At 38.8% G+C, this 25,422-nt stretch overlaps 1 protein-coding gene across 8 annotated transcripts in view; it reads left to right on the top strand.

Annotated features, from left to right (window-relative positions):
- FKBP5 (FKBP prolyl isomerase 5) overlaps positions 1 to 25,422 on the top strand; it is a 164,430-nt gene that overhangs the window by 123,952 nt on the left and 15,056 nt on the right. For all 8 annotated transcript variants that reach the window (XM_036768672.1, XM_036768673.1, XM_036768675.1 and 5 more), the window contains exons 7-9: positions 18,321 to 18,477; positions 20,119 to 20,209; positions 23,249 to 23,332. In XM_036768672.1, coding sequence (XP_036624567.1) covers positions 18,321 to 18,477; positions 20,119 to 20,209; positions 23,249 to 23,332 — 332 coding nt within the window. The remainder of the gene's footprint in view (positions 1 to 18,320; positions 18,478 to 20,118; positions 20,210 to 23,248; positions 23,333 to 25,422) is intronic.

Below are 25,422 nucleotides of genomic sequence, written 5' to 3'. Positions count from 1 at the left end.
CCATACTGCCAACCCATTTTCCTAGCAGTTTTTGTCAAATAGTGATTCCTTATCCCATTAGCTAGTCTTTTAAGTACAAAAATAGTTGTAGCAGCTCTCTTTGTGATGGCAAAAAACTTGAAACTAAGGGAATACTCAGCAATTAAAGAATGGGTGGATAAATTTTGATATATGAATGGAATGGAATGCTACTTTGCTGAAATAAGGAATTAGATGATTTTAAAGACATGGAAACTATGAACTAATGCACAGTGAAGTGAGCAGACCCAGTGTAAAAATAAAAAACTTTGAAAGCTGTAAGAACCATGATTGCTACAATGACTATTCATGAATCTACAGGACTCATAACAACATGTGCTATCCAGAGAGGTGATGGGTGCTGAATAATATATATACATATATATATATTGAGAAAATGTGTCTTGCTTGAATATGCATATTTGGTGCAAGGAATTTGTTTTCTTTTCTTTTTTGAATGGGGTGTGGTGTGGGAGAGAAAGGAAATAGATTTTGGTTAATTTATTTAAAATAGAATCGAGTTGTTATAAATGTTTCAGGCTTTTTCAGATGAGGTCACTATGAGGTCGCTTTTTCTTTGTTAAAAGATTTCTCACTAAGTGGGTATAATCTGTAAATATTTGTAATGTAAAAATAAAATACATCAATAAAATACGTTCTTTCCATTAAAAAAATCTATGTGATTAAAGTGTAAGCTTATTCTTCTTGTCACAGTTTTTCAGTGTCTTAGGGTTGGAAAAAGTCATTTTTCCACGACTATTCTTTAACCAGTCTTGAAAGAGTCATCTAATATCTTCTTAGTTTTTACAAAAACAGATTACATCCTTAATAATATATCTCATTTAAATAGAACTAATAAGAAGCATCATGGTAATAAGTAGAGATTTGGTCTCAAAGGTGGGTTCAAGTCCCACAACTGTCACAGCCTGTGACCAGTGGTCTAGGCCAGAGGTATCAAACACACAGCCAGCAACGCTCTGGAGTGCAGCCTGAACCAGATCGAAATGTAATTGGAAAATATTTAACAAAATAAATAAAATACACAAAATATAGATAACATTACATTTAAAAGATATGACCCACAGGAATCATTAAGTACTGTTTAGTGGCACCAGTTTCTATTTGAGTTTGACACCACTGCTCTTGGCAACTCTAGGCAACAGTTGTAGAGAAGGGTAGCCCCTCTGGTGTTAGAAGGCACTCCCTCACCTGGGAGTCCCCTCTGCCAGTGAAATCGCAGATTCAGCCCCTTACATTCCTTTACATTTTTACAAAGTGCTTTCCTCACAACAGCAGTCTTAGCTGACTAGTAGAAATACTATTCCCATTTTATGGGTGGGAAAACAAAAGAGTATGCAACTTATCCATTAGCATAAAGCTAATGAGCGTCAGGGTTAAGAATCCAATACAGTGTTCTACTTATTGTGCCACATTCTGTGTGGCAGTTATCAATAGCAATACCTTCTTTTGCATTTTTAAGCCCATTCCCTCTCTTTTGTCTTGTCCCAAAGAGAAAAAAAAAAAAAAGAACAAGCCACAGGCCAGCATATTTACAACATTCTGTTACGTAGCTGTTTTCTCCAGCTTTTCTTCTCTCGGCATCGTAATCCCAGTGTCTAGAGCCTCACCTCATAAGGCCTGTTTTCTAGTCCTTGAATCATTTTCTTGTTTTCCCCTGAATTTTTTCCAAACCTACGAATATTATAGAGCTGAAAACGGAACACAATCCTTTTAATAAAGGCTTGACCAATGCTAGATACAGAGAAGGAATTCCCTTTTCCTAGCATCATGCTCAGTTTAAAAAAAAAAAAGGTGAACGGATTCGTTTTTTTAACCACCTAAAACAAACCTTTTTCTTGTTACACTTGCAAAGTCTTTATTTTACCCTATCTTGCCATGCCATCTGTTTTTCCTCTCTTCAGTGAATTAATAAGGATAAACATAGGACCTGTGCTTTCATCTGGGGAGCTCCTAGATGAGGAAACTCCTTCAACCAATTCATGAGACCATCTTTTCAGCAGCTTATAATGTAAGAGCATTTCCTGGAGCACTAAAGGGTTAAACTGTTCACCACATCAGCGTTAAACAGGTGTTCCTGGCTTCAAGACCACATCTCTGTCCTATCCTCTTAATTTGTTAAAATCACTAATTTTATTTTTCAAAGTTCTCTCCATCTACCTCACTCTCATGTGTTTCTCTCCACCTTTGAATTTTCTTTCTTATCAGTATAAATTACTGTAACCATCCAAGGCATGGGTGAAAGCATTGCATTATATGAAGATTTAAGAACCAGAATCCCTTAGCATGTCTCCCATTCTTGCTCCTCCAGGGGTGCCACTGGACCATGGAAAATGCTAGAATAAGATTACTCCAGACTTTTGAATAGCCACCTAATAGAAGTCTCACCTAATCCCGTTCTGGTTTATTGAGATTGTTTCATCAGGGACTGAGAGAAGCAGAAGTAGTATATGAGATAGAGCACTAGATTTGGAATCAGGAAGAGCAGGGTTCAAGTCCTGCCTCAGACATTTGCTAGCTACGTAACCATGGACATTTCATTTAATTTCTCTCTGCTTCAGACATCTGAGAAACATGCACCTGCCAAATAAGAAAGTTTGACTTCCTTGACATTCGTGGAACCTCTTAAGGTCCCATAAATTATGGTATATGAATGTAATGGAATATTATTGTGCTATAAGAAATGATGAGATGGACAATTTCAGAGGAAGCTGGGAAGGCTCTAAACTGATGCTGATCAAAGTAAGCAGAATTCGAAGAACAATTTCTACAATGACAATATCATAGAGAAAAAATAACTTTGAAAGACTTAAGAACTCTAATCAGTACAATGATAAACCACAAATTCAGAAAATTAAAGATGAAACATCACTTATTTCCTGCCTAAGGGGTGATAAACTAGAAAAGCAGAGAGGCATATATATTTTAGGTGTGACTAAAGTGGAAATTTGCTTTACTGTTCTATCCCCATTTATGATGAGGGTTTTTCATTTCTTTTTTCCTTAATTTGGGGGGAGAAAAGGTTAGCAGGAGGGACAAATTATAAATGTATATAAAAATAAATATTTTTTAAAAATCATGACTGAAAAGTTATGACTTAGTGGAGACATAATAGCTTTCTTCCGATATTTGGAAACCCCTCAAACTAAAGAGGAACCAAACTCCTGGTTGCCTCTGGAGATAGATAGATGCACTGAAGATTTTGGCTTGATAGAAGTACAAACACCCTAACAGATGCCTTTAGGACATAGTATTTCTTTTTCATCATAGGTCTTGAAGTACTGGTTAGCTGACCATTTGTTGATCATTCTATAATAGGGTTTCTTGTTAAGTATAAATTGGACCAGATGACGCCTGAGGTCCCTTTCAGCTTCGAGATTCCACGTGATTCCTTGTACCACTCTTGTACACTTGGCAGCAGTGCCCCCACTCTGATTCTGAAACTTGACATCAGAAAAACCTGAGTGGCCTTCAACTCTAATTATTTCCTATATGATTTCCCTTGTCTTTCAGTCTCTTACGCCCTCTGATTTGACTGTTTGGACATCTAGAGGCCATGAAGAGCTAAAGCCCACAAAGTTATGGAGCTTACCACCACTCTTGCAAACTAATCTTTTCAGCAGCATTTGAATACAGAGTACACTGCATTTCATAATGCTTTTTTTTTTCAAACAGGGAAATTGTATAACCAATACAGAAATTTAGAGGGCTATTAGATTTTTATTTACTCTGCTATACAGAGTATGTCTAATGTCAAGGTAAATAGCGTAGCACTTGGCCTGTGCTGGACAGTGTTTTTCTTCACTCATTTAGTGTAAGTTTAGGCAGCACTTTTCCTTAAAAAAAACTATCAACTAGGACCCCAATACCTGTTAAATTCTGCAACACACACGAATTAATTTTTTTCTTGAAACTCTAGCCATTGACTTACATTTTAAAACAGTAACAAATATAATATAAAAATTCCAGTTAAGATTGAGGAAGATAAACTGATATGGAATCTGAAGTACATATTTACCTTTCACAGTAAATGTGGAGGCCTGCCATTTGGTCAGTTAGCGACTATTTAAATATCTGTATAGGCCAGCAATATAAATATTAGGGGAGAATGGGAGGAAAAGTGATTTTAAGGGCATACTGTTTGTCAAGCAAACAAGGGTTTTCCAAATATTATCTCGTTTGGTCCCCCCAATAACCCTGCGAGATAAGTGCTGTTATTTATTTCCACTTTACAGTTGAGGAAACTGAAGCAAAACTAGGTTAAGTGACTTGTCCAGGGTCACACAGCTAGTAAGTGTCTGACACCAAGCCCCTACCTGAGAAGAGTTTCCATTTTAGTTGATTCAAGGAAACTGGGTTCCACTAAGTAACTATGGCTTTCTCCTCCCACAGAGCTCAGAGCTTTTTTCTTTTCTTAGCTTTAGTGGAGTTAGCAGTTTTTTCTTCTAGCTCAGGAGTTCTTAACATGAGATCCATGAACTTTTGATAACCATTTCAATATAATTGGTTTCCTTTGTAATCTTATATACTTTATTTTACGCATTTAAGAATAATTTCCTGAAAAAAAAAGAAAAGGTCTGTCTATAGGCTTCACCAGATTGCCAAAGGGATCCAGGACACAAAAAATGGTTAAGAACGCATGTGCATTCAAGCAAATGTGGCAGCAGTGGTGTTAATTTATGCCTTTGAAGTATTTATATGACCTATTCAGGACAAAGGACAGAAGTCACTCTTTTGACTAGTTTGATTCAGTGACAAATGGATTTACAGAGTTATCCTTCATAAATGGGATTGGAGAGGTGTTAATGTAGCATCAGATAATGCAGAATGAGTTGGGGCATAGAGACCAAGGCAGGATCAGTTCAGGATGGCCTGGTTTACTTACCCCCATGCCTGATGGGAGCAATTCGAATTCTAATCGTCATGTCTGCCATAGAAATTCTCTGTTTGCTCTGGTTATTGTCCTTTCAGAGAAGTAATAGACATTAAATGTCTTCCTATCTCTTAAGTGTATTGGCAAGAAGCCTTGTTAGGTATGAAATAGAGGCAAAAAGAAACATGTTTGGCATAAATAAGGCAGTATGGCAAACCCTGACTGAATGGGAATAGTCTATGATGACCTCAGGCCAGATAACCAGTAGCAAAGCCATTCTATAACATTCCTATTCAAGTCCCTGTGACTTGGGAATGAATGCAAAGATACTGGACATTCACCACAATAATTAGAAGGGAAGAAATATACACTTACCAGAACTAATGTACATCTTTAGTGGTTCTTTAGTGGTTTTTTGAGTTATGGAGCCCCTTTCACAGTCTTTCTTCCTAAGACAAGCTGTACAGAATTTGGATTCTTGCATTCCAGTTTTTGTTATTGCCACTCCTTTCCTTCCCTCCCCCAAGCCCCTCATTTTAATAGAAGTACAAATTGCTGTCTGCACATCCAGTTCATGTGCCAGCCACATACAGAACAGGGTGTTCTGTGCTCTTCGAAACCAAATCGCTTTAGGCAGTGAGAGAACAATAAGTCAGGACTCCAGTTTAAGTGATGTTTTGTAAGCAAACTGAACTTCTTTGATGCAGTTACTCCTGGATTATCCATACAAAATCGAATAATTTGGGTCCATTTGAATTTATGGGGATTTGGGAACAGTTGGAAGAAGACTTTTTTCTTTAAGATATATGTAGTTTGGAGTAGAATTTAAATGTGAGGGCTATGGGGTATGGGACTTGCCTTTTTGAAGAAAAAAAGTATCTGTTCTCTACTTAAGAATAATAACTTTGAAGCTCCCTGTTGTATGTTTTTATTTTCTCTGGGTATATCATGGATCATTCACTCCCACAAGTAAGGTTGGCCAAATTTACCATCTGATCTTAAGTACCACAGAGGCTGAGTTCCTGGTGATTCGTGATGATGATTATTAAATATTTATTAAAACAAGTATTCAGACTAGAAGAAACGTCAAAAGTGAATAATCATGTGTCCTCTGAAACCAGAGCTGCTGCAGTTCTTTGGGTAGCATTTGTGAGGATGGAAATCTTGGAACAAGACTAGCAATAGACAGTCTCTGATGGTAGTGATGAGTGTTTGTACAGCAGTGTCCTAAGGTCAGAAATCAGTCAACATTTGGTATCCTTTGCTATTCTAGATGCAGAGTCAGTGGGTCAGAGCCTGACCAAGCACTTTGCAGCAGACCGGGAAAACTGTGCTACTTGTCTAATACAGCTAGTGTTGTACCAGAAGCGAGCAAGACACACCACAGAGTATAAGTTTTAAGTGGAGAATGTATTAGCCGGCGGCCATTGGGGTACGGCACCACAAATCAATGGCGATGTGTTGGGGTGGTGGCTTGGCTTATATAGGATATGGGGGTACAGAATGGGGGAACAGGAACAAAGGTCCTGGCTGATCAAAAGATTCAGTCAGGTTATCGTACTAGTGGGATAATCTCATTTACATTCCTTGGTGGAGTCACGGAGCCCCAGGGATATCTGCTAGACAGGGTCTGCCAGGTTATCCTTCAGTGGGATGGTCCTATCTACTGACATTCCTTGGTGGAGTCATGGAGTCCCAGGGGGTTTGCTAAATGCCAAAGATATCTGAGTCCATTCTTTCTGGGGGTGCTTGTCAGTAGCTAGGGGTTTCTCTGGGGTTCCTAATTTTCCTTGTATTACACTAGTAATACAAGGAAATGCCTAAGGTGTAATCTTAAGTCCAGTGCTTTTATTTTCTGCACTATGCTGCCTTCCCTTCTTCTGGCCTTGACATTACAGACACTGTCAATGCTCAATTTAAAAAAAACAGTATCATTGATGCATTTTCGTTTTTATGTCATATTCATTTATATCATAGTCAATTCCTCCTTTTTCCTCCCAAATTGAAACCTCCCTTATTAAGAAAGGAAAAAAAAAATAAGCAGCAACCCTAACATAGTATTTATACAAAGAATAAACGTATACAGTATTCTGTCCTAGTAGTCCTCCATCTCTGTGACATGAGAAGAGAGAGATATGTTTCATCATTGTTTTTTTTTTCAGTTACTGTTTGGTTTCTTTTTAACGATCTCTCCACTTAGATTGTTGTAGCATTGTGTATATTCTTGTAGTTCTGGTTTTTTTTAACTCAAAATCAGTTCATGCAGACCTTTCCCTATTTCTTTAATTCTCAAGATTCAGTATTTCCTTCTTCACAATAATACCACATTATATTGAGGGTGACACAGATAGATACTGTAATGGAAGCAATGAACATGAGCTTGGACAGACTTCAGGAGACAGTGGAGGATAGGAGGGCCCTGGCATGCTATGGTCCAAGGGGTCTTGAAGAGTGGGACAACAACTGGAAAGCAACAACATTGTCATACCTCAGTTTGCTCAACTATCCAATAGTTGATGGGAACCAGTTCTTTGACTTTGACTTTTTTTTATTTCTTGCACTTAGTGCAGTACCTTGCACATAACAGGTACTTAAATGTTTGCTGACTGACTGCTAGCTAACCAGCATTAAGACGGCTGCATTGAGTATTTTTGTTATACAGTCAGTTCTGCTATGACACAGCATATGCATTCCTAAAAATCACCATACCATGCTATGCAATAAAAACCTCAGGGCTTGTGGGAAAAATGAGGCTAGGAGCACAACACTCAAATACTTCATCATTTTAAAAAGATAGGAACTTTATAAAAATGGCAGCAGGTTTATAAAGCTAAATGGCTAAGAAAACTACAGTAAATAATGATTGAGTCTATGGCCTTGCACTGTTATTCTGTCTGGCCTCAGTTTCCTCAGGGCCAGACTCACAAAGATGACTGCTATTAGAAAAACACACATTTTTAAGACAAATATTACAGCAGAATTGACTGTGTATTAGACTTCTGTTAATGTCTTTGACTTCCTTGGGTTATATGCCTGGTATAGATGTTTTTAAATTCATTGTCATAGATAGAAATTTCAATTTAAATATTATAACCTTGAAAGAGTAGTTCAGGTCCACGTCAGAAATGCCAGATCTGCTCAGTATGTATCAGTTGGTTTTAGAAACTGTCTCTGTGGTGTCTGTTTGTATAAGCTTTTATCAGGTTTTTACTTTTTCACTTTAGGAAGCTATGAACACTAGATTAGTCCTGACAATTAATTGAGAGAAATTAATCACAAAGAGATTTTTTTATTTTCTTAGTTCTGCCTGTAACAATGACTTCATTAGTGTCTGACTTTATTTTATGACTTTATTATATGTAGCTTTATTTTGTTTATTTCAGAGAATTTTGGTAATTGTCCATCAATAAGCATTTGTTAAGAACCTACTATGTGTCAACCACTATGCCAAGTGCTAAGGATACAAAGAAAGGGAAAAGAAAGTTCCCACTCTCAAGGGGTTTGTTTTCATGCAAGAGACAACACGCAAACAGCTATGTACAAAGTACACACAGGATAAGTTGGAAATAATCAACAGAGGGAAGACATTAGAATTAAGGAGATTCAAGAAAAGCTTCTTATACAAAGTGGAATTTGCACTGAGACCCCCATCTTAACAAACTTGAGATATGGAAACCAGGAGAAAGAGGTGGGTCAGGGGGGAAGTGCTGGGGCCGTGAGATAGAGTGTCTGGTTTGAAGAACAGCAAGCAGGCCAGTGTCACTGTGTCACAGAGTACAGTAGGGAGGTAGGAAAGGTATGGGGCAAGCTACGGATGGCTTCGAATGCAAAAGAGAGGTGATAGGGAGCCACTGGAGTTTATTGAGGGGCAGCATGACATGGGCAGATCTGTGCTTTAGGAAAGTCACTTTGGCAGCCAGGGGGAGGCTTGTGACAGGGAGATAAACCAGGCATGAAGTGATAGGGGCCTGAATGAGGGTAGTTAGAGTGTCAGGGGAAAGAAGAGAGAGATCAAAATCAGCAGACCTCAGCAACAGAATGAGGAGTCAGGGATGACACCTAGGTGCCAGCCTGGGTGTCTGAGAAGATGGGGATGCCCTCAACAGTAATAGGAAGGTTTGGGGGGAAAGATAATGAGTTCCATTTGGGGACATTTGAATAACAATGCTGCTAGCAGCTGCTGTGGGGGGGTGTAAGACCCAACTAGACCAGCAACAAGAACTGCCAGCACAGGTTCTTTGATCTGCTTTTCTAAGGAAAGCAACTTTAAGGGGTTAACAATCTCACTTTAATCAAACATACATATATCATTCATTTAGTTTGGGGGAAAAGCCAGCACCCTGAATTTCAGAGCAAATAGAAACAGAAATTACAGACAGAGACAATATAAACAGATCAACATTTCTGTCTAACCAAATCACAATATATATAGTTACCAGAGAAGCACCAACATCTAGGTTTTCCAAAGCCAGGGGGGTGGGGGTGGGGGGCTCTTAACAAAGGCTGCCCAGAATCTCCCAGAGACTCATCTAGTAAAATCACAAGACACTCTTCCAGTCAAATCACAAGACACTCTTCCAGTGAGTGAGAGCCCCAAACAAAATGCTAACCTCTGAGTTTATATACCCTTCTTAGGGCCCAAAGGCTTCATACCTAATCAGCAAAAGGGTGTGGGCCTGGGGCTTCGCACCTAGTAAGACTTAATCAAAGGCACTTGATTATTTTAGCATTCAAAAAGAGAAAACAGTAAAAAAAAAAAAAAAGTCCCTCCTTAATTACCAATACAGATATGTTGAGGTTAGGATATGGAAAATCCAGTTTTAGATGTCGAATATGCAGTTGGAGATGGGAGACTGGAGGTCGGCCAAAAGGCTGGATAAGTAGATTTGAGAATCATCAGTACAAAGATAATAATTAAATCCATTGGAGCTAATGAGATCACCAAGTGAAATAGTATAAAGGGAGAAGAGAAGAGGGCCTAGGACGGACCCCGTGGAACTTCACCCAGGGTTAGTGGGCATGACCTGGATGAAGATCCATCAGAGAAGACTGAGAAGGAGTGGTTATATTGGTAGGAGGTGAACCAGGAAGGAGTAGCCCCATGAAAACCTAGAAAGTAGTGTCAAGAAAATGATGGACAGTGTCAAAGAGATTTTTGTAGAAAAGAACTTTGGAGAGAGCAGTTTTGGTAGAATGATGGACTCAGAAGTCAGACTGTAGAGAGAGAAGAGATTAAGAGGAAAAGAAGAGGAGGCACCTATTCCAGTTGGCCTTCTCAAGGAGTTTATCCATAAAAGGAAGGAGAGATGTGGGACAATAGCTAGGGATGATGGATTGATCAAGTGAGGATGGGAAGATATGGGCGTTTGGTTTTTTTTGGGCGGGGGGCAGGGCAATTGGGGTTAAGTGACTTGCCCAAGGTCACACAGCTAGTACATGTGTCGAGTATCTGAGGCTGGATTTGAACTCAGGTCCTCCTGACTTCAGGGCCGGTGCTGTACTCACTGCACCACCCAGCTGCCCCAGATATGGGCATGTTTATAGGAAGCAGGAAAGCAGCAGTAGATAAGTGAGAATGAAGGTAATAGAGGGTGTTGCCTAAACAATCTGGTGAAGAATACAGGATGGATTGTGACAGAGGGCTTCTGGGAGATGTGAGTTGAGAAGGGAAGAAGAGGATGCTCTCAGTGAATGGACTCAGTTTTTGTCAGTGAAATAAAAGGCAAGAGTCTCAGCTGGGAGAAGGAGCCACGAAAGATTTGAGATGGGATGAAAAGGTTTGGAAAGGTTGCTATGATGAGTGCCATAGTAAGTTAGGGAGGTGTAAAAGGATTGCTTTACTGCAGTGGGGGCCAGCTGTGGTTGTGTAGCACACATTTATAGAGGATCCATTCAGCTTGTTTTTAGGATTTTCTCTAGCTTTGTGTTCTGTAGCATACATATAGCAGCAAAGACAGCGGATGGACCAGCAGTACAGTAAGGGCCAAGGTCTTCAAGGACAGCATAGAGTCGAACTGGTTCACTAAGGGACCAAAATGAGGAACCTCAAAGGAGAAGAGGCACCTGAGTGATGGAGGTAGAGCAGGGGGCACAACCAGAGCTGGAGAGGGTGGCCAGGGAGATTGTTATCAAGAGCGAACTAGGGCTCAGTGAGAGTCAGAAGATGAAAGGAGTGAGGAAGGAAAAGATTTAAGATGAAAGCAAAGTTGTTACATACAGAGCATCTATTCCAGAAAACACAGTCAAAGGAGTGAATCACTTTAGAATGCAACATTAGGGGGGCTGCGTTGAGGCTTGTGGGAATAACGGAGTGGGCAAGGGAGGATGAAGAACAGGTTTTGTATAAAGACAGCAGGGTGTTCAGGATCACTGGGATGGGGAGGATATGACTGGGTAGAAATTAGTTAATTTTTGCTGAATGGGCTCAGGAAGGTTTTGACCATAAGTAAGGATTTGTCCTTAGGGTATTAAGAAAATTTAGGCAAGGAGACCAGTAGGAGGAGCTGAAGGAATTGTGTTTCTGTCCTGGAAGCAGGTAGAGGGAGCAGGAAGAAATGGCATCTCCCAGTCTGTATCACACAGGAAGAATCCTCTGTAGTCAGGAAAGGTCCCCTGCAGGTAGGAAGAGACCAGCCCTTGATAGAATAGCATCTCTCTGATCCCCTTTTTCCAGGACAGGCCAAGTCAGGAGACCTGCATGCTATGGAACGGCATTTCTTTAGATCCCTTGCTGGTAGGAAGGGGCCAGGTAACCAGACCATCTTGAGATGTGACGTGCCTTTGATCCCCTTCAGGCAGGAAGCGTACTCTGCATGCAGGAAGAGACTAGCACACCAACCACATGAAAATATTATATTCCACCTTATTTTTAAAAACCTTTTTCTTTTCCCTTCTTTTGTCATTTATTTGTAGCTAATATCTTTACTGAATATATGGATGGATGGCTTATAACGTTTAGAGAACATGTCTATGTGTACATGTACGTATAATATGATTGTGTAATTTTACATATGCACATAACATTTTTAATGCCTCAGTTTCCTCACCTACAGAATGGGGATGATAGCATCTACTTAGGCCTAGGGTCATTGTGAGGATAAAATGAGGTGTTTGTAAAGTGCTTTGCAGGCCTTAAAGTCTGTACAAATGCTATCTAGTGTTATTGATGAAGTGAGAAGTAGCATCAGCCTGGAAAAGGGACTAAGAACCTGATGTATGGATAGGAATCATTGTTAAAATCCCTAGATTTTCTGTTTGGAAGCTTTCAGACATGATCAATTGTATAAGCTGCAGTGAATGTGTGTTTGTAGCTTCCTCCCACTCTAAAGATGCTGTTTGGGGAGAAGGTAATAATGCCGTCAGCAAGCAAGAAGAGGAAGTATTGTTTGTAATCTGAGGATGTGAGGCCTCATAAATTCAGTTTCCATTAGCTTAATTAACTGAAATTCATTTACCCTTAGCAAATTCTTTCTTCAAAAATAGTGCCATATTATAGTCTAAAAAGAAGTTGTTGTTTTAAATGTTCAAAGTATTTAGGAAAGCAAACTTTTTCCTCAAGTACTTGGAAAGCATCAATTCATTAGAATTAATAATGAAAAAAGCATTTATTGTGTGTCAGCCACCAGATTCAAAAGCTGCCTTCAAGGACATTCTAGGGGAGTAGTGAGCTGAGAAGTCTTCGAAATGAGTGGTCAGTTGGTAAGGCCTTTCCAGAGGCAATAGGAGTGTTGCCTTGATTACTTGCAGATCCTGGTGGAAGGGCAGAAGGGAGGAAAATAGATGGTTTATAAAGATACGGATCCATGTTCCCATGGAGGTCAGGGCTGAGTGGCACAGCTTCTCTAAGGCGTGGTCTCTAGAGATGTAAGCTGGAGGATAGAACGGCAGTAGCGGCAGCAAGACAAGGATATGGTCAGGGATTGTAACAATAATTCAGGCTTATAGGACTCTAAGATCTAGAACAGGAAAAGGGTGATGGAGATAATCTAATCAAACTCTCCCATTTTATAAATAAGAAAACTGAGGCTGAGAGGCCAAGTGACTTGCCCAAGACCACCCAGCTAAGTGGCAGTGCTAGGATTTTTTTTTATTTAAATTTGTTTTTAGTTTACCACACACAGTTCTACATAATTTTGAGTTCCAGATTTTCTCCCCTCCCTACCCCCTCCCTCCCCAAGACGGCATGGAATCTCATATAACCACCATGTATAACTTCACATTGAATTAATTTATACACTAGTCAAGTTGTGGAGAAGAATTATGACCAATGGAATGAATCATGAGAAAGAAGAGACAGAACCAAAAAAAAAACCCATAAACAAAAACAAAAGAGAAGAAAAAAGGCGAGCATGTAGTGCGCCTCAATCTGTATTCAAACTTCACAGTTCTTTCTCTGGATGAAGATAGCATTCTCCATCATGAGTCTCCTGGAGTTGTCCTTGCACCTGACGTTGCTGAGAAGAGCGAAGTATGTCAGGGTTGGTCCTCACAGAATCCATATATCTGTGGTTGTGTACAATGTTCTCCTGGCTCTGCTCCGCTCACTCAGCATTATGTCGTGTAGGTTTTTCCAGGTTGTTACGAAGTCCGTATCATCCCCATTTCTTATGGCACAATAGTATTCCATTACCTTCATATACCACAGCAGTGCTAGGATTTAAACTGAGGTCCTTTGATTCCACATCCCCAGATGAGTTTCAGTTCTACCAATTTAATAATGCTTTCTCTTCAACAACCTTCTGAGGCAGGGCAGTACAAGTATCATTAAATGACTGTGATCACACAGGTAGTAGGCAGTTGAACTGAAATTCGAACCCAGGGCTTCTTATAAAGTCTAGACATACTGACATCCTAAGGTCATTTTAAACCAGTTTGTTACAGTAAGAACCTGAAAGTAATCTAACCAGTTTTCTTCTAAGACGGCTACCTGAACAGGAGGCAGACAGCCCGCTTCTGTAATACCTACAGTAGCAAAACCTTGAAGTTCACGTAAGAGTAAATAATGATGAAGAAATCCAGTGAGAACTGCATAAAAGTCAGCTGGAATCCCATAGGTAATAGGAAAGAGAACTCCTCCATCCAATTTTGCATCGACAATACTGGCGAAAAGGCAGTGCGTATAAAATTCTGAGTCTAGACACAGCAAGAACGGTGATTTCCCCTGACAAAGCCCTTAGGAGGAGTAGCTGCATGTAGGGACCAGCAGACAGTGCTGTGCCAACCAGCATGGTGCCACGGGGCTCAAACCAAGACACTCCTGCTCCCACGAACTTTGAGGTCCCTAACAGTCTGTCCTGAGACTCCAGAGAAAGAGCCCTGAAGATACAGTGTTCCCAACCACAAAATTCATGGAGGGCCAACCCCAGGAGGCAGAGGAAAGTAACAGAGCCCAGGGGAAGACCAAACAAGGTTGACTACTGCACCCAAAAGCCCAGCAGGAGATGGAGCCTGACCCTGACACAAAGCCCCAGTTCAGGAGAGATGAGGAAATCAAAGAAAACACTAACCATTATCAAAATTATTGCAAATCTAGAGATCACCCAAAAGAAAAACTGAATAATTCTACAACACATGTAAGCAGAAACCCAAAGAGAAAAAAATAAATTTTCCACAATGACTACATGAAAGAAGAAATGAAGGAAGAGATAAGAATTGGAAGGAGAATACTTAGCTTAGAAGAGGCAGTGGTAAACCTTACCCAAGAAATGAACTCCAAAAACTACAATAAACCATACAGAAATCACTGACAAGAGGAGATAGCAAGAAACATTAGAACAAAATCAAGATTGAAAAAATAAAAGAAAATGTGAGGTATTTAATATCAAAACCAACCTTGAAAACAGGTTGAGGGATAGTTTAAGAATACCTGAACTCCCTGAAAACCATTTTAAAAAAGATCTGGATGGTATGTTTCAAGAAATGATTAAAAACTTCCCAGATCTATTAACACCAGAGGACAAAAATAAAGATAGAAAGGATGTACTGATTATCTCCTGAAAGGGATGCCAAGAGGAAGAAATCCCAGAAATGTTGTAGCCAAAATCCATAGCTCCCAGGTCAAAGAAAAATTCTTATAAACATCCAGAAAGAAGCAGTTCAAGTACCAAGGAACTCCAGTAAGGATAACATAAGACCTGGCAGCTACTACTAGAAATTAAAGGAGATTTAGAATATAATATTCCAAAAGGCAAAAGATACAGTCTTACATGAAAAATGACTTACCCTGCAAAGCTAAGTATAGTCTTACAGGGTTAAGAATAGACTTTTAAATGGGATAGAGGACTTTCAAGCATTCTTGATGAAAAGACCAGAGTTGAGTAAGAACTTTGAAATACAAAGGCAAGAAAAACCTAGGAAGATAAATTTGTTTGAGCAATTGGAAGGAACTATATGATGATAAAGTGACAACATTCTAATGGGGGGGGGGGGGTAGAAATAGTATCCCTTCAGAACCTTAACATCTTCACAGGGTATTGAGGGAGCTAAACAAGCAAAATAAAGGTTTTAAGAGTAAATTGGTTCTATTCAAGGGTTTGAAGAGGAAAAAGAAAAGGGAGGGTGGGAGGAAAAGAGAAGTACACTAGAGTAAAGAGGAAGAAAAGAGATTGGAACTTGCTGTTTTCTCATTGGAGCAAATAAAAAGCAGGATAAGGAGCACACACGTGGAGGAAAAGCTGGGGGAAGGGACTTGAGATCAAAACTTTTATGTGAAATGGTCAAAGAAGGGTGGAACATATAGATACATGCGGAATCTGATGTAAGAATGCATCAAAATCAGCAGAGAAACAAATGGGCATAGAAGAGAGGGAAGATAAAACAAGGAAACACAAGGATATCACAGAAACAAACAAGCTTCCTGATCCTGAAACAGGGATTTACAAAGGGATGCCAAAGAATGTAAGAGGAGTGCCTTATGTTGCCCCTTAGACAGCTGGGGAGTAGTTAACCAAATTGCGGTATATGAATGCAGTGAACTATTATCGCACCATAAGAAATAACAAGAAGGACTGATTTCAGAGAATCTTGGGTTGTATGAATTAACACAGAGTGAAATAAGCAAAACCAGGAAAACAATTGATACAAGGACAGCAAAAACAATGTAAAGAAAAAACCAACTTTGAATGACTTAAGAACTGTTAAACAGCACAGTGACCATGAAGGCCCACTCAACTCCTGATAGAGACAGAATAGACACAAGGTGCAGAGACATACATTTTTGGATTTGCTCAAATCACCAGCATTGTATGGACAGCCATGCTTATTTGGTAAAAAGCATTTTTTCTTTTATTCTGTTTTTGATTGGAAGGGAGGAGGTCAGGAGAGGGTACATGTTAGAAATAGTAATGCAAAAGAAATTATTTCATCTGGAATCCTTTTTTTGTGTTCTGTGTGTATGAAAATGCTCCTTTGTTGGTATTTAAGTTTAGAAACAATTTTTAAAAAATACACTGTAGGAAGAATGTGTCATTTTGTCAGCCTAGAGAACTCCTTTCACCTACAGTCTCGTGACTTAGTAAACAAGTCCCAGAGCGCATAAGGCATGAAGCATAAAGCAGTTGTGACTTGCCCAGGCTCACACAATTAAAAAGTATCAGAGATGGGATTTGAATCCTGGTTTTCCAGACTCCAAGCCCAGCGCATGGATTCTGATCAAACCGTATTCTTCTAAAATATGTGTTCTCTAATTCCAGCCTTTTCAATATGAATTTTTGAATTACTTAGGTTTATTAAATTTACTAAAACTGGACCATTTTGAAGGTGACAAGTAAATGACATTATCCATTTTTTAAGGTGTTGAATAGGGTACATGATGTTTGCTTATGTGCCAATAACACACACACACACGCACGCACGCACGCACGCACACCAGTTTCCTCACCCTCTTAAAAGCCAGCCCAGTTACTGTTCCACTCCAGCTAAACCATCTTAGTTAAGTCTCTCGATCAGAGGAGCCCTGAGAGGTCTAGTTTAGTCCCATTCCTGGGCTGATCCTTTAAGAAACTGGTTGGATCATTAACCTACAAAATCAGGTTCACTCCACTTCTACACCAGGGATGAAAAAATTGTTAGTGTGTTTAACAGGGTGAGTTCAGTGTTTCTTAGCAACATTGACTTTAAATCTGTTTCCTGATCTTTCTTGGGAATTAGATGGCTAGATCATGAAATCGAAGAAGTTTAGAGTTGCGTAGAACCAAAGAGAGCATGTTATCATAAGTGGGGTATGTTTGAAATAGATTAGTATTTGAGGACTTTGTTTTTCTCACAGTAATGAAAAATTAGAATTTGGCTCAGAGGACAACAGGATAGAAGTAGGTGGTTTTTCAAGGTCCAAAAATATAAAAATTGGCCTTATATAGATCTAGTCTTAGAAGCCCTATAGGGAAAGGTTAATCAGGGTATTGTATTTTGGAAGCAGACATTTTTCCTAAGACAGATATCAGTTAAGGAAAAAAAAATTATACCCAGCTGAATGAATAAAAAAAATTATTAGGTACTTACTGTATTTCAAACATTTTGATAAATGCTGGAGTTACCAGCAAGCAAGAGAGTCTCAGCCTTCAAGAAACTTACATTATAATAAGAGAAAGGCAACATTTAAAGGGAAGTGTTTTGGATAGAGGAAGAATTGCAAATATTGATTGGAGTAATAGGGCAATCTGTTGCTAAGAATGGTAATGTTAATTTGATTATTGCTTTCAAAGCTATAGTTGAAAACAGGAAGGAAAGGTTCTTAATGACATGGTCTAGAGGTGTCCAAGGAGTGGTTTCAAGGGCTAAGACTAGGTAAAATGATGACCAGTCAGAACCCAGAGTCACTTTTATAGTTATTGTTTCAATAACAGAATATTATCAACCATCTTTTTCCTAGTGAAGACATCAAGATTGAATGAGTTGTCCCCAGTCACGAAATGAGTCAATTTTTAGCCCATTTTCAATTTGCTTTTTTACCTTCCCAATTTAATTATCAATTCATAAAACTCTGAACTTGAAACAGGAAAAACAGTGGTAATAGTCCCAACTTCATATTTAGGGAAAGTGGAATTTGAAAAGATTTATTAAATATTTATCTTAAACAAAGAAGAAGCCAGTGAGTAGGCATATGCCTTTAAACCAGGGAAGCTGAGGGTTGGTGGATCTCTTGAGCTTGGTAGTTCTGAGCAAAACCAGTCAGATGCTGCACTAAATCTACCAATTTGTGATAAGCTCCAGGTGTTGGAAATGGAGCAGATCAAAGCTTCTGTGCCGATCAGTGGTGAGATCAGATCCATTAGCAGCCCTGTCCTTCCAGCCTGGACAGTATAGGGAAAATCAATCCTTTAAAAAAGAAAAAAAATGTACTGAGGAGGAAAATGTGCTGCTTTTTGCTCACTTTCTTGAGGTACTTTAATGACCTCTCTCTCTTTTCTTTCAGTCCACCTGAAAGGCTCTTGTGGCAACAGGACATTTGATTGCAGGGATGTAGTGTTTGTTGTTGGAGAAGGGGAAGACCATGACATTCCCATAGGAATTGACAAGGCCCTAGAGAAAATGCAGAGAGAAGAACATTGTGTTTTGTATCTTGGACCACGGTAAGTGGCATTCCTGACCAGCACATACAATAAGATCATCTGAAATATAAAACCATACTCATTCTCTTGAGCTTGAGGCTATTCTCAACTTAAATTGATATTGGTAGTTAAAACAATTTAAGTTTGTAATTAGTTAATAAGTTTGATATTATCTTCATCCAAATTCCAAGTTCTGATCTCATTTAATTAGAGTAACAAGGTGATATGTAGTGGAAAAGAGTATTAAACTTGGAGTCAAGAGAGATTTGGGTTTGAATCCCACCTTTGACATTTCCAGGTTGTGTGAATGGTCAAAACACTTAATCTTTCTGTGCTTCAGTTCCCTCATCTGTAAAATGAGGAATCCCTATTGTTCATTTCTGAAGCCTCGTAGTGCTATATAAATGTAAATTATTATTATTAATAATAATTTTCTGGATTGTTTGCTTGTTTTCATAGGCAGGACTAACAGAATAGGGTATTTTTTTTCCTTTCTCCCATACAGCCATTGGCAGAAGAACCTGGAACAGGCTGCTGTTGCCTCTACTCATCTAGCATCTGTCATTTTCTTCCTCCTTTCTCTAAATATAGTACAGTGGTGGTGGGATCCCCGTAGTTGATTTACTACCCACTTGAACATGTGCCACCCTTTCTAATATTGGGCCTCTGTAAGAAAGTATGTACTTCCTGGATCTAAAGGCAGCAACCAGGAGATGACTCATTTTTGCCTACATTTTTCCCATCACGAGTTGATCCATTAGCACTTCTAAGCTTAAAACTATTGGAGACCTACAGAGTCTCTTAGGAAAACATTTTTTGTGTCTTATTACCCTTTGTCATTTTAGTAACAGTAATCATAGATGCCACCAGTATAGCTTGAGAAGTTTTTCCCAACTTATATGGTAACCTCCAAGTAAGGAGACCATTGACGTTACAGTGACGAGATATATTTTGAAGAGGATCGAGAGTTGAGTAGCAATAACAGGATTAGGCAGTTTTATGTAACTTTATAGGAAATATGCTTTGTAGGAGGGTTTGTTTCTATCTTTGTTGGGAAATGTCTGTTGTGTTAAAATGTGTCAGTTCAAATAAATAAAGAGGACAGAAATCTCCTCCAAAGCTTGCAGCTTTAGTTATTTGTATTATCTGTGATTCCCATTAAAAAAAACTTGAAGAAATACAAGGACATGTTTCCCTTTCTGAAATATGAGCCATGTTTTCATTGATCCAGTTGAAAGTGACATTCTTTGAAAGCTACACTTTCTTGTTAAAGACTTTAAAAATATCTCTGCCAAATACCAGTCAAGCTGTAACAGTGGTTCTGTTTTGCTCTAGCATCCCTTTTGATAAAACTCATAAAAGACTTATCCCACAAGGAGAGCTATTCTTTGTTAAAGAAAAGGTAAATGCCACTGTAATTAAAAGAATATAACAGCATTTAAAATCATATTGAGTAAGCTCTCCGAAGTAGAGAAGGTCATGCATTCCTTCTCAGTGTGAAAGTGAAATAACAGTAACTCATCCAGTTGTTTCCTAGTCAACATCTGGTTTGTCTCTGATGTAATGATAACTGTTTACTAAGGTGATGCTTTAGAAGGCTGAATGAGGTACCCAAAAGTACACTGATTCCTTTAAAGGCCTAGTTTCTGTTTTCCATTTCAGATATGGCTTTGGAGAGGCTGGGAAACCTGAATTTGGCATTGAGCCCAATGCTGAACTTGTGTATGAAGTTATTCTTAAGAGCTTCGAAAAGGTGAGAAGAGAAGGACTTCAAAAGTATTAGAATTCCTTCCCTCTACTTCTCCCAAGCAGTAGTTTACATCAGTTGGTGGATATCTGTGTTTGTATGCATTATGTTTGTTACCTTGGAGTTTGGAGTTTGGCTTTTGCACATCAGTAACAGTGCAACATAGCTAATATACCAACTGAGGTCCTCACGGCTCTTGTTTTGTTGGTGTGTGTCAGCCTATTTCACTGTTTCTGGGTGAAATCCAAGACTTGTTCCTTTATTTGTTCCTAGACTTGCTCTTTTTGTACTTTTTTCTGGGTTGAGGACAAAAAGGTTCATGCTCTGCCAAGCACTTCCATAGGGAGGGCACTTTTCAGTTCTGAACGGATTGTACCCTTTGCAGGAATCTTGAGATGAAGCCTACAGAAAAGAGCTCCACACTGTTAGCTAACGTACAAGGCAGTACAGTTTATCGTGTTCTATGCCAACAGAGACTGATAAGCCTTCTCACTGTGGAATCTTTTTATTTCATCTGCTCAAATGAGGAAGAAAATAGAGGATTTTTCATAGCTTACCATGGGCTCCAAAAGTTTTATACTTACTCAGACATAGTTTTCTGGCTACCTTGAGACTCCCCAAAAAGCAGTATAATTAGACAGGTATAAGGCCTGTGACTACTAGAGAGAACGTCAGAAGTGGTTTTGTCTCAGTTACTCTTTAATGATCGGTGAAATCCTATCTTTCTTGGCTTCCTCAAGGAAAACAATCTGGTCATCTTTTCTCGTTCTCCACCCTTCTAGGCCTGTCTGCAGCATTTTATACTATTGATCTCACTTCACCATCCTTGTCCCCTCTGTTAGTTAACCTTGGGCAAACCAGTGACCATTCTAATCCCGTACTCTCATACTTTCAGCCTTCTTAACCAATTACTTTACTCAAAGATCCCAGAGAATAGATCTGAAAATGGAGGTAGCAGATAACACCTTGAAACTCCTGAAAATGAGAGAAAATCTATAATAGAAATGGAGTGTTTCTTATACAAAAAGGGAAAGCTGGGAAGCCATCTCTGGAGTTGACACATAATTGCAATATTGAGGAATCACTAGCCTGTCACCCATATCTCACTCCCACTTCTGGCCCATTGTAAAGAACATCCTTTAATAAATCTCCCTTGGACATAAGTCTTTTGCAGTTTCCCTTTCTAGTGCAGACACTTTAATTGTCACAAAAGTATTCCTTTGGGGAGGCATTTACTGTCAAATGAAGGAATTAAAATGGATGGGAGAAATTGATCAAGAATTCTCATTTTTAAACTGTTGGAGCTCAAGGAACTCTAATTTCAATTACTGTAGTGAGAGGCCCTAATTTATCCTGTCACCATCTGTATCACACCCTTTAACTATGGGTATGCCATGTGCTGCAGGGCTCCTTTTATAGGTTTTCTTGTCTCTTTATGTTCACTTGCGGCCTTATCAACTCACATGGCAGCTGGTGGCACAATAGATAGAGTGTTACATATCAAGTCAGGAAGTCCTGAGTTCAAATGTGGCCTCAGACACTTCCAAGCTGTGTGATCCTGGATAAGCCACTTCACCTCTGTCTGCCTCAATTATAAAAGGAGCATAATGTCACCTAACTCCCAGGGTTATTAAAGAGGATAAAGTGAGATAATTTTTATAAAAGTCTTAAGCGGGCAAATAGCATATATTTAATAATTACCTATTTCCTTTCCATAGGTTTAATTATCATGATGTCCCAAAAGTCATAATGCAATTTGAAGCTTTAGTACCTTCAGAAGTATAAGTGTTACAAACTTATAAGAAAAATCTGAAAACACACATAATGAGAGTGTCCCATCTTATTAAAATTAAAATTTAAAAATTATTATTCAAAATTCACAAGTACACAAGTGTTAAATAAATTAAAATAACTAAACTTTCAAATGGTATTCTTGTAAGTTGTAGCATTTTCTTCTGAAATGATTACAGCTTACAGCTGCACTAAGACTTTTGGGACACAGCCCAATCCCTCTCCTGAGCTCCAGTTCTGCATTATATATTGGATGTTTCAAACTAGACATCACATAGACATCTCAAATTAGACCTCCCCAAAACAGAACTCATTATGCTTTCCTCAAAAACCCACTACTCCTCCAGACTTCCCTAATTCTGTTGAGAGTACCACCATCCTTGCAGTTTCTCAGATTCCAAATCTTCTTCTTACCCTTGACTCTTCATTCTCCCTTGCCCTTTATATTCAGCCAGTTGCCAAATCTAGTTAAACACCATTTCTTGCATCAATCTCATTTCACTACTCACATAGTCACCAGTTAAGTTTAGACTCTCACCACCTCTTGCCTGTACTGTTATAATAGCCTTCTAATTGATAATCCTGCTTTAATTCTCTCCCCTCCCTAATGTATCCTCCACACAGCTGCCAAATGACCACGTCACTCCATTATTCACTAAACTTGATTGGCTCCCTCTTGTCTCCAGAATCAAATAAATGCCCTTTTTTGGCTTTTGAGGGCCTTTACAATCTGGCCCCAAACTACCTTTCCAGACTCATTGTACATCCCTTCTCACACTCTGTGGTCCATCAAAACTGACTTTCTTTCTGCTCTTCTCACATAAAAGAATGTTTTACCTCTTTTCTCTTTACTTTTTACTGGCTGTTCCCCATGCATAGAATGTACTCACCATCTACCACACAAAATTCCTTACTTCATCCAAGACTCAGTGCAAAGACTACTTTCTATACAAAGCCTGTCCTAATTGCCTCCAAATACTATTGAGTTCCTTCCCTAAACTTCCTTGTATTAATTTTATATTTATAGCATCTAACTGGCTGGTTGGTTCACTAGTTGATAAGCCACAGAGTTAATTCTTCAATGTCATAAACATTAGCCAGATGTAGAATTTCAGCAGTGGCAAACAAATTTAAGCTACATTTTTTAAAATCTCTATTATTCTTTAAAGGTTTTTGTTTGTTAAGGGGCAGAGGAGCCTCGGGGTTATACCATTATCTATGCTTTCTAATTACTATTACAAATGTTGTCTACAGGCCAAAGAATCCTGGGAGATGGACACCAAAGAAAAACTTGAACAGGCTGCTATTGTCAAAGAGAAGGGAACAGTGTACTTCAAGGTGTGTGAATCAAAGTGTTTTCTCTCCAAAGTATCTGTTTTGAGGTAACTCTGTATTTTTTCTCATATTTACTGGCTTTGATAATTAAATTGAAATGAAAGAACTTTCATCACTTCCCTACTCCATTATCCTCAATAAGAGGTGATAAATAAGAATGGAGAAAGAAGATCTGAAGATAATCCAAGTGTTCTTTTCAGCCACTTTTTAAAATACGTAAATAACAAGAATGTATAGTAAACAGCAAGCTTTGCTAGTAGAGATTTGCTCTCCCTTCTCCTTTTTTACCATGTCAGGCAAAGGAGAGAAAAAACTCCCTAAGTTCAAACAGGAGGGAAATGTGAATTTCTATTCGTACAAATCATCTCTGTTCTTCCTTTCTTTGAGGGTATCAAAAGTTCCTGAGAGACGTGGCATGTGTTATTATGTTAAAGTCATTAGTTTGCTCCTGAAATCTCCTTTCTGTTTTCTAGCATATTATTTTAATAAAGGAGATAATAAATCCCAAAGCTACCAAATATAGTGAAATAACATTTAGCTCAAATACTTTTCCCCAGATAAAATGTTTCTCCTTAGAGGAGGTTGGAAGTACCCCTTTTTTCCCCTCATTTAGCAGTTGAGAGTTGCTATTGAATAGGAAGAGGGGCAGGTATGTAGGAGTGAGTCTCTCTCTCTGTCTCTCTCTCTCTCTCTCTCCCTCTCTCTCTCTCTCTCTCTCTCTCTCTCTCCCTCTCTCCCTCCCTCACCCTCGCCCTCGCCCTCTCCCTCTCCCTCTCCCTCTCCCTCTCCTTCTCCCTCTCCCTCTCCCTCTTCCTCTCCCTCTCTCTCCTTCGCCCTTTCTCTCCTTACTGTTTGATGATGACTTGAGATAGATAGGTTCATCAAATATACCTCAAAAAATGTAATCCATATATACAGTGAGAAATTATCTTCCAGCAAAAACTAAGTAATGATACAGTAATTTACTTCAAGAGATACTTAATAGCATTACTTTGTGCCTATTATTGGTAACTATGCCTATATAGATCCTGTGGGAAATACAAAAGGTACATAAGATCATTTTTGCCTTCAAGGAGTTGAAGGGAAGAAGCTTAGCAGTCATGAAACAAATATAATACAGTTCTACATGGTAGATAATCATATGCTAAAAGGTACCAAAAGAAAAGGTACCCAAAAGTATGAGAAAGATGTTCATGGGGAGGCTCCATGGTGGGTACATGACTGAAAATCAGGATTCTATATTCTGGTCTCAGCTCTACCATTGATAATATGATTTTAGGCTCCTCTGTAGGCTTCTGTGTTTTCTTCACCTATGAAATGAAAGGATTGCATTAGGTGAACTGTAAGAGCCCTTCTTAGCTCTGTCATTTGAAGATTCTACAAGCTTTCTTGTCAAAGGAGTATGTGTAATATTACATCCTATTTTCTTATAAAGACATGATGCATGCTTTCAAACCACTTAATTGAGATTGAAAATGATCTGTCTCCTTTAATCTGATCCTTATGTAAAGTAGGAAGAACTTTTCCTGTATAATTCTCTAAGAATACTTGTCCCCAGAGTACCGTTGTTTATTCTGTTAATCAGGTTCCCTAGACATACTTTAGTAATTATTCAGTCATGCTAATTGGTAATTATTTCAATAAATTGGTAGTTTATTGGTAATTCATTTCAATAAATTAAGCCCTTCTTTGAGAAGTACACAGATAAATTAAGATACAATCTTTGCCCTCAGAAAGTTTATAATCCAGTAAGAAAGATACGATATGTACAGAGTTAAAATATTAGAAGATAGAAGCACACAGTACCGTGAAAGATTATGTACAGATTTCTAAATGTATAGACATATTCCAGTGTACATGTTCTCTTTATAGAGAATCAGTATGATGTAATGGATCAACTGATGACTTTGAAGTCAGGCATCCCTGGGTGTGAATGTGACCTCGCTTGCTAGCTGTGTGACCCTGGGCAAACCACTGTAAGCTCACGAAGCCTCAGTTTTCTTACCTCTAAGTGGGGATAATTTGCTGGAAGGATCGAATGAGTTTAAATGTTTAAAACCTGTTGCAGACCTTTCAGCACTATATAAATGTCA

Source organism: Trichosurus vulpecula, chromosome 7, assembly GCF_011100635.1.
Source record: "Trichosurus vulpecula isolate mTriVul1 chromosome 7, mTriVul1.pri, whole genome shotgun sequence".
NCBI classification, from domain to species: Eukaryota; Metazoa; Chordata; class Mammalia; order Diprotodontia; family Phalangeridae; genus Trichosurus; species Trichosurus vulpecula.
The sequence above is the reverse complement of the archived record's forward strand: the minus strand, read 5'-3'. Positions and strand labels throughout refer to the sequence as shown.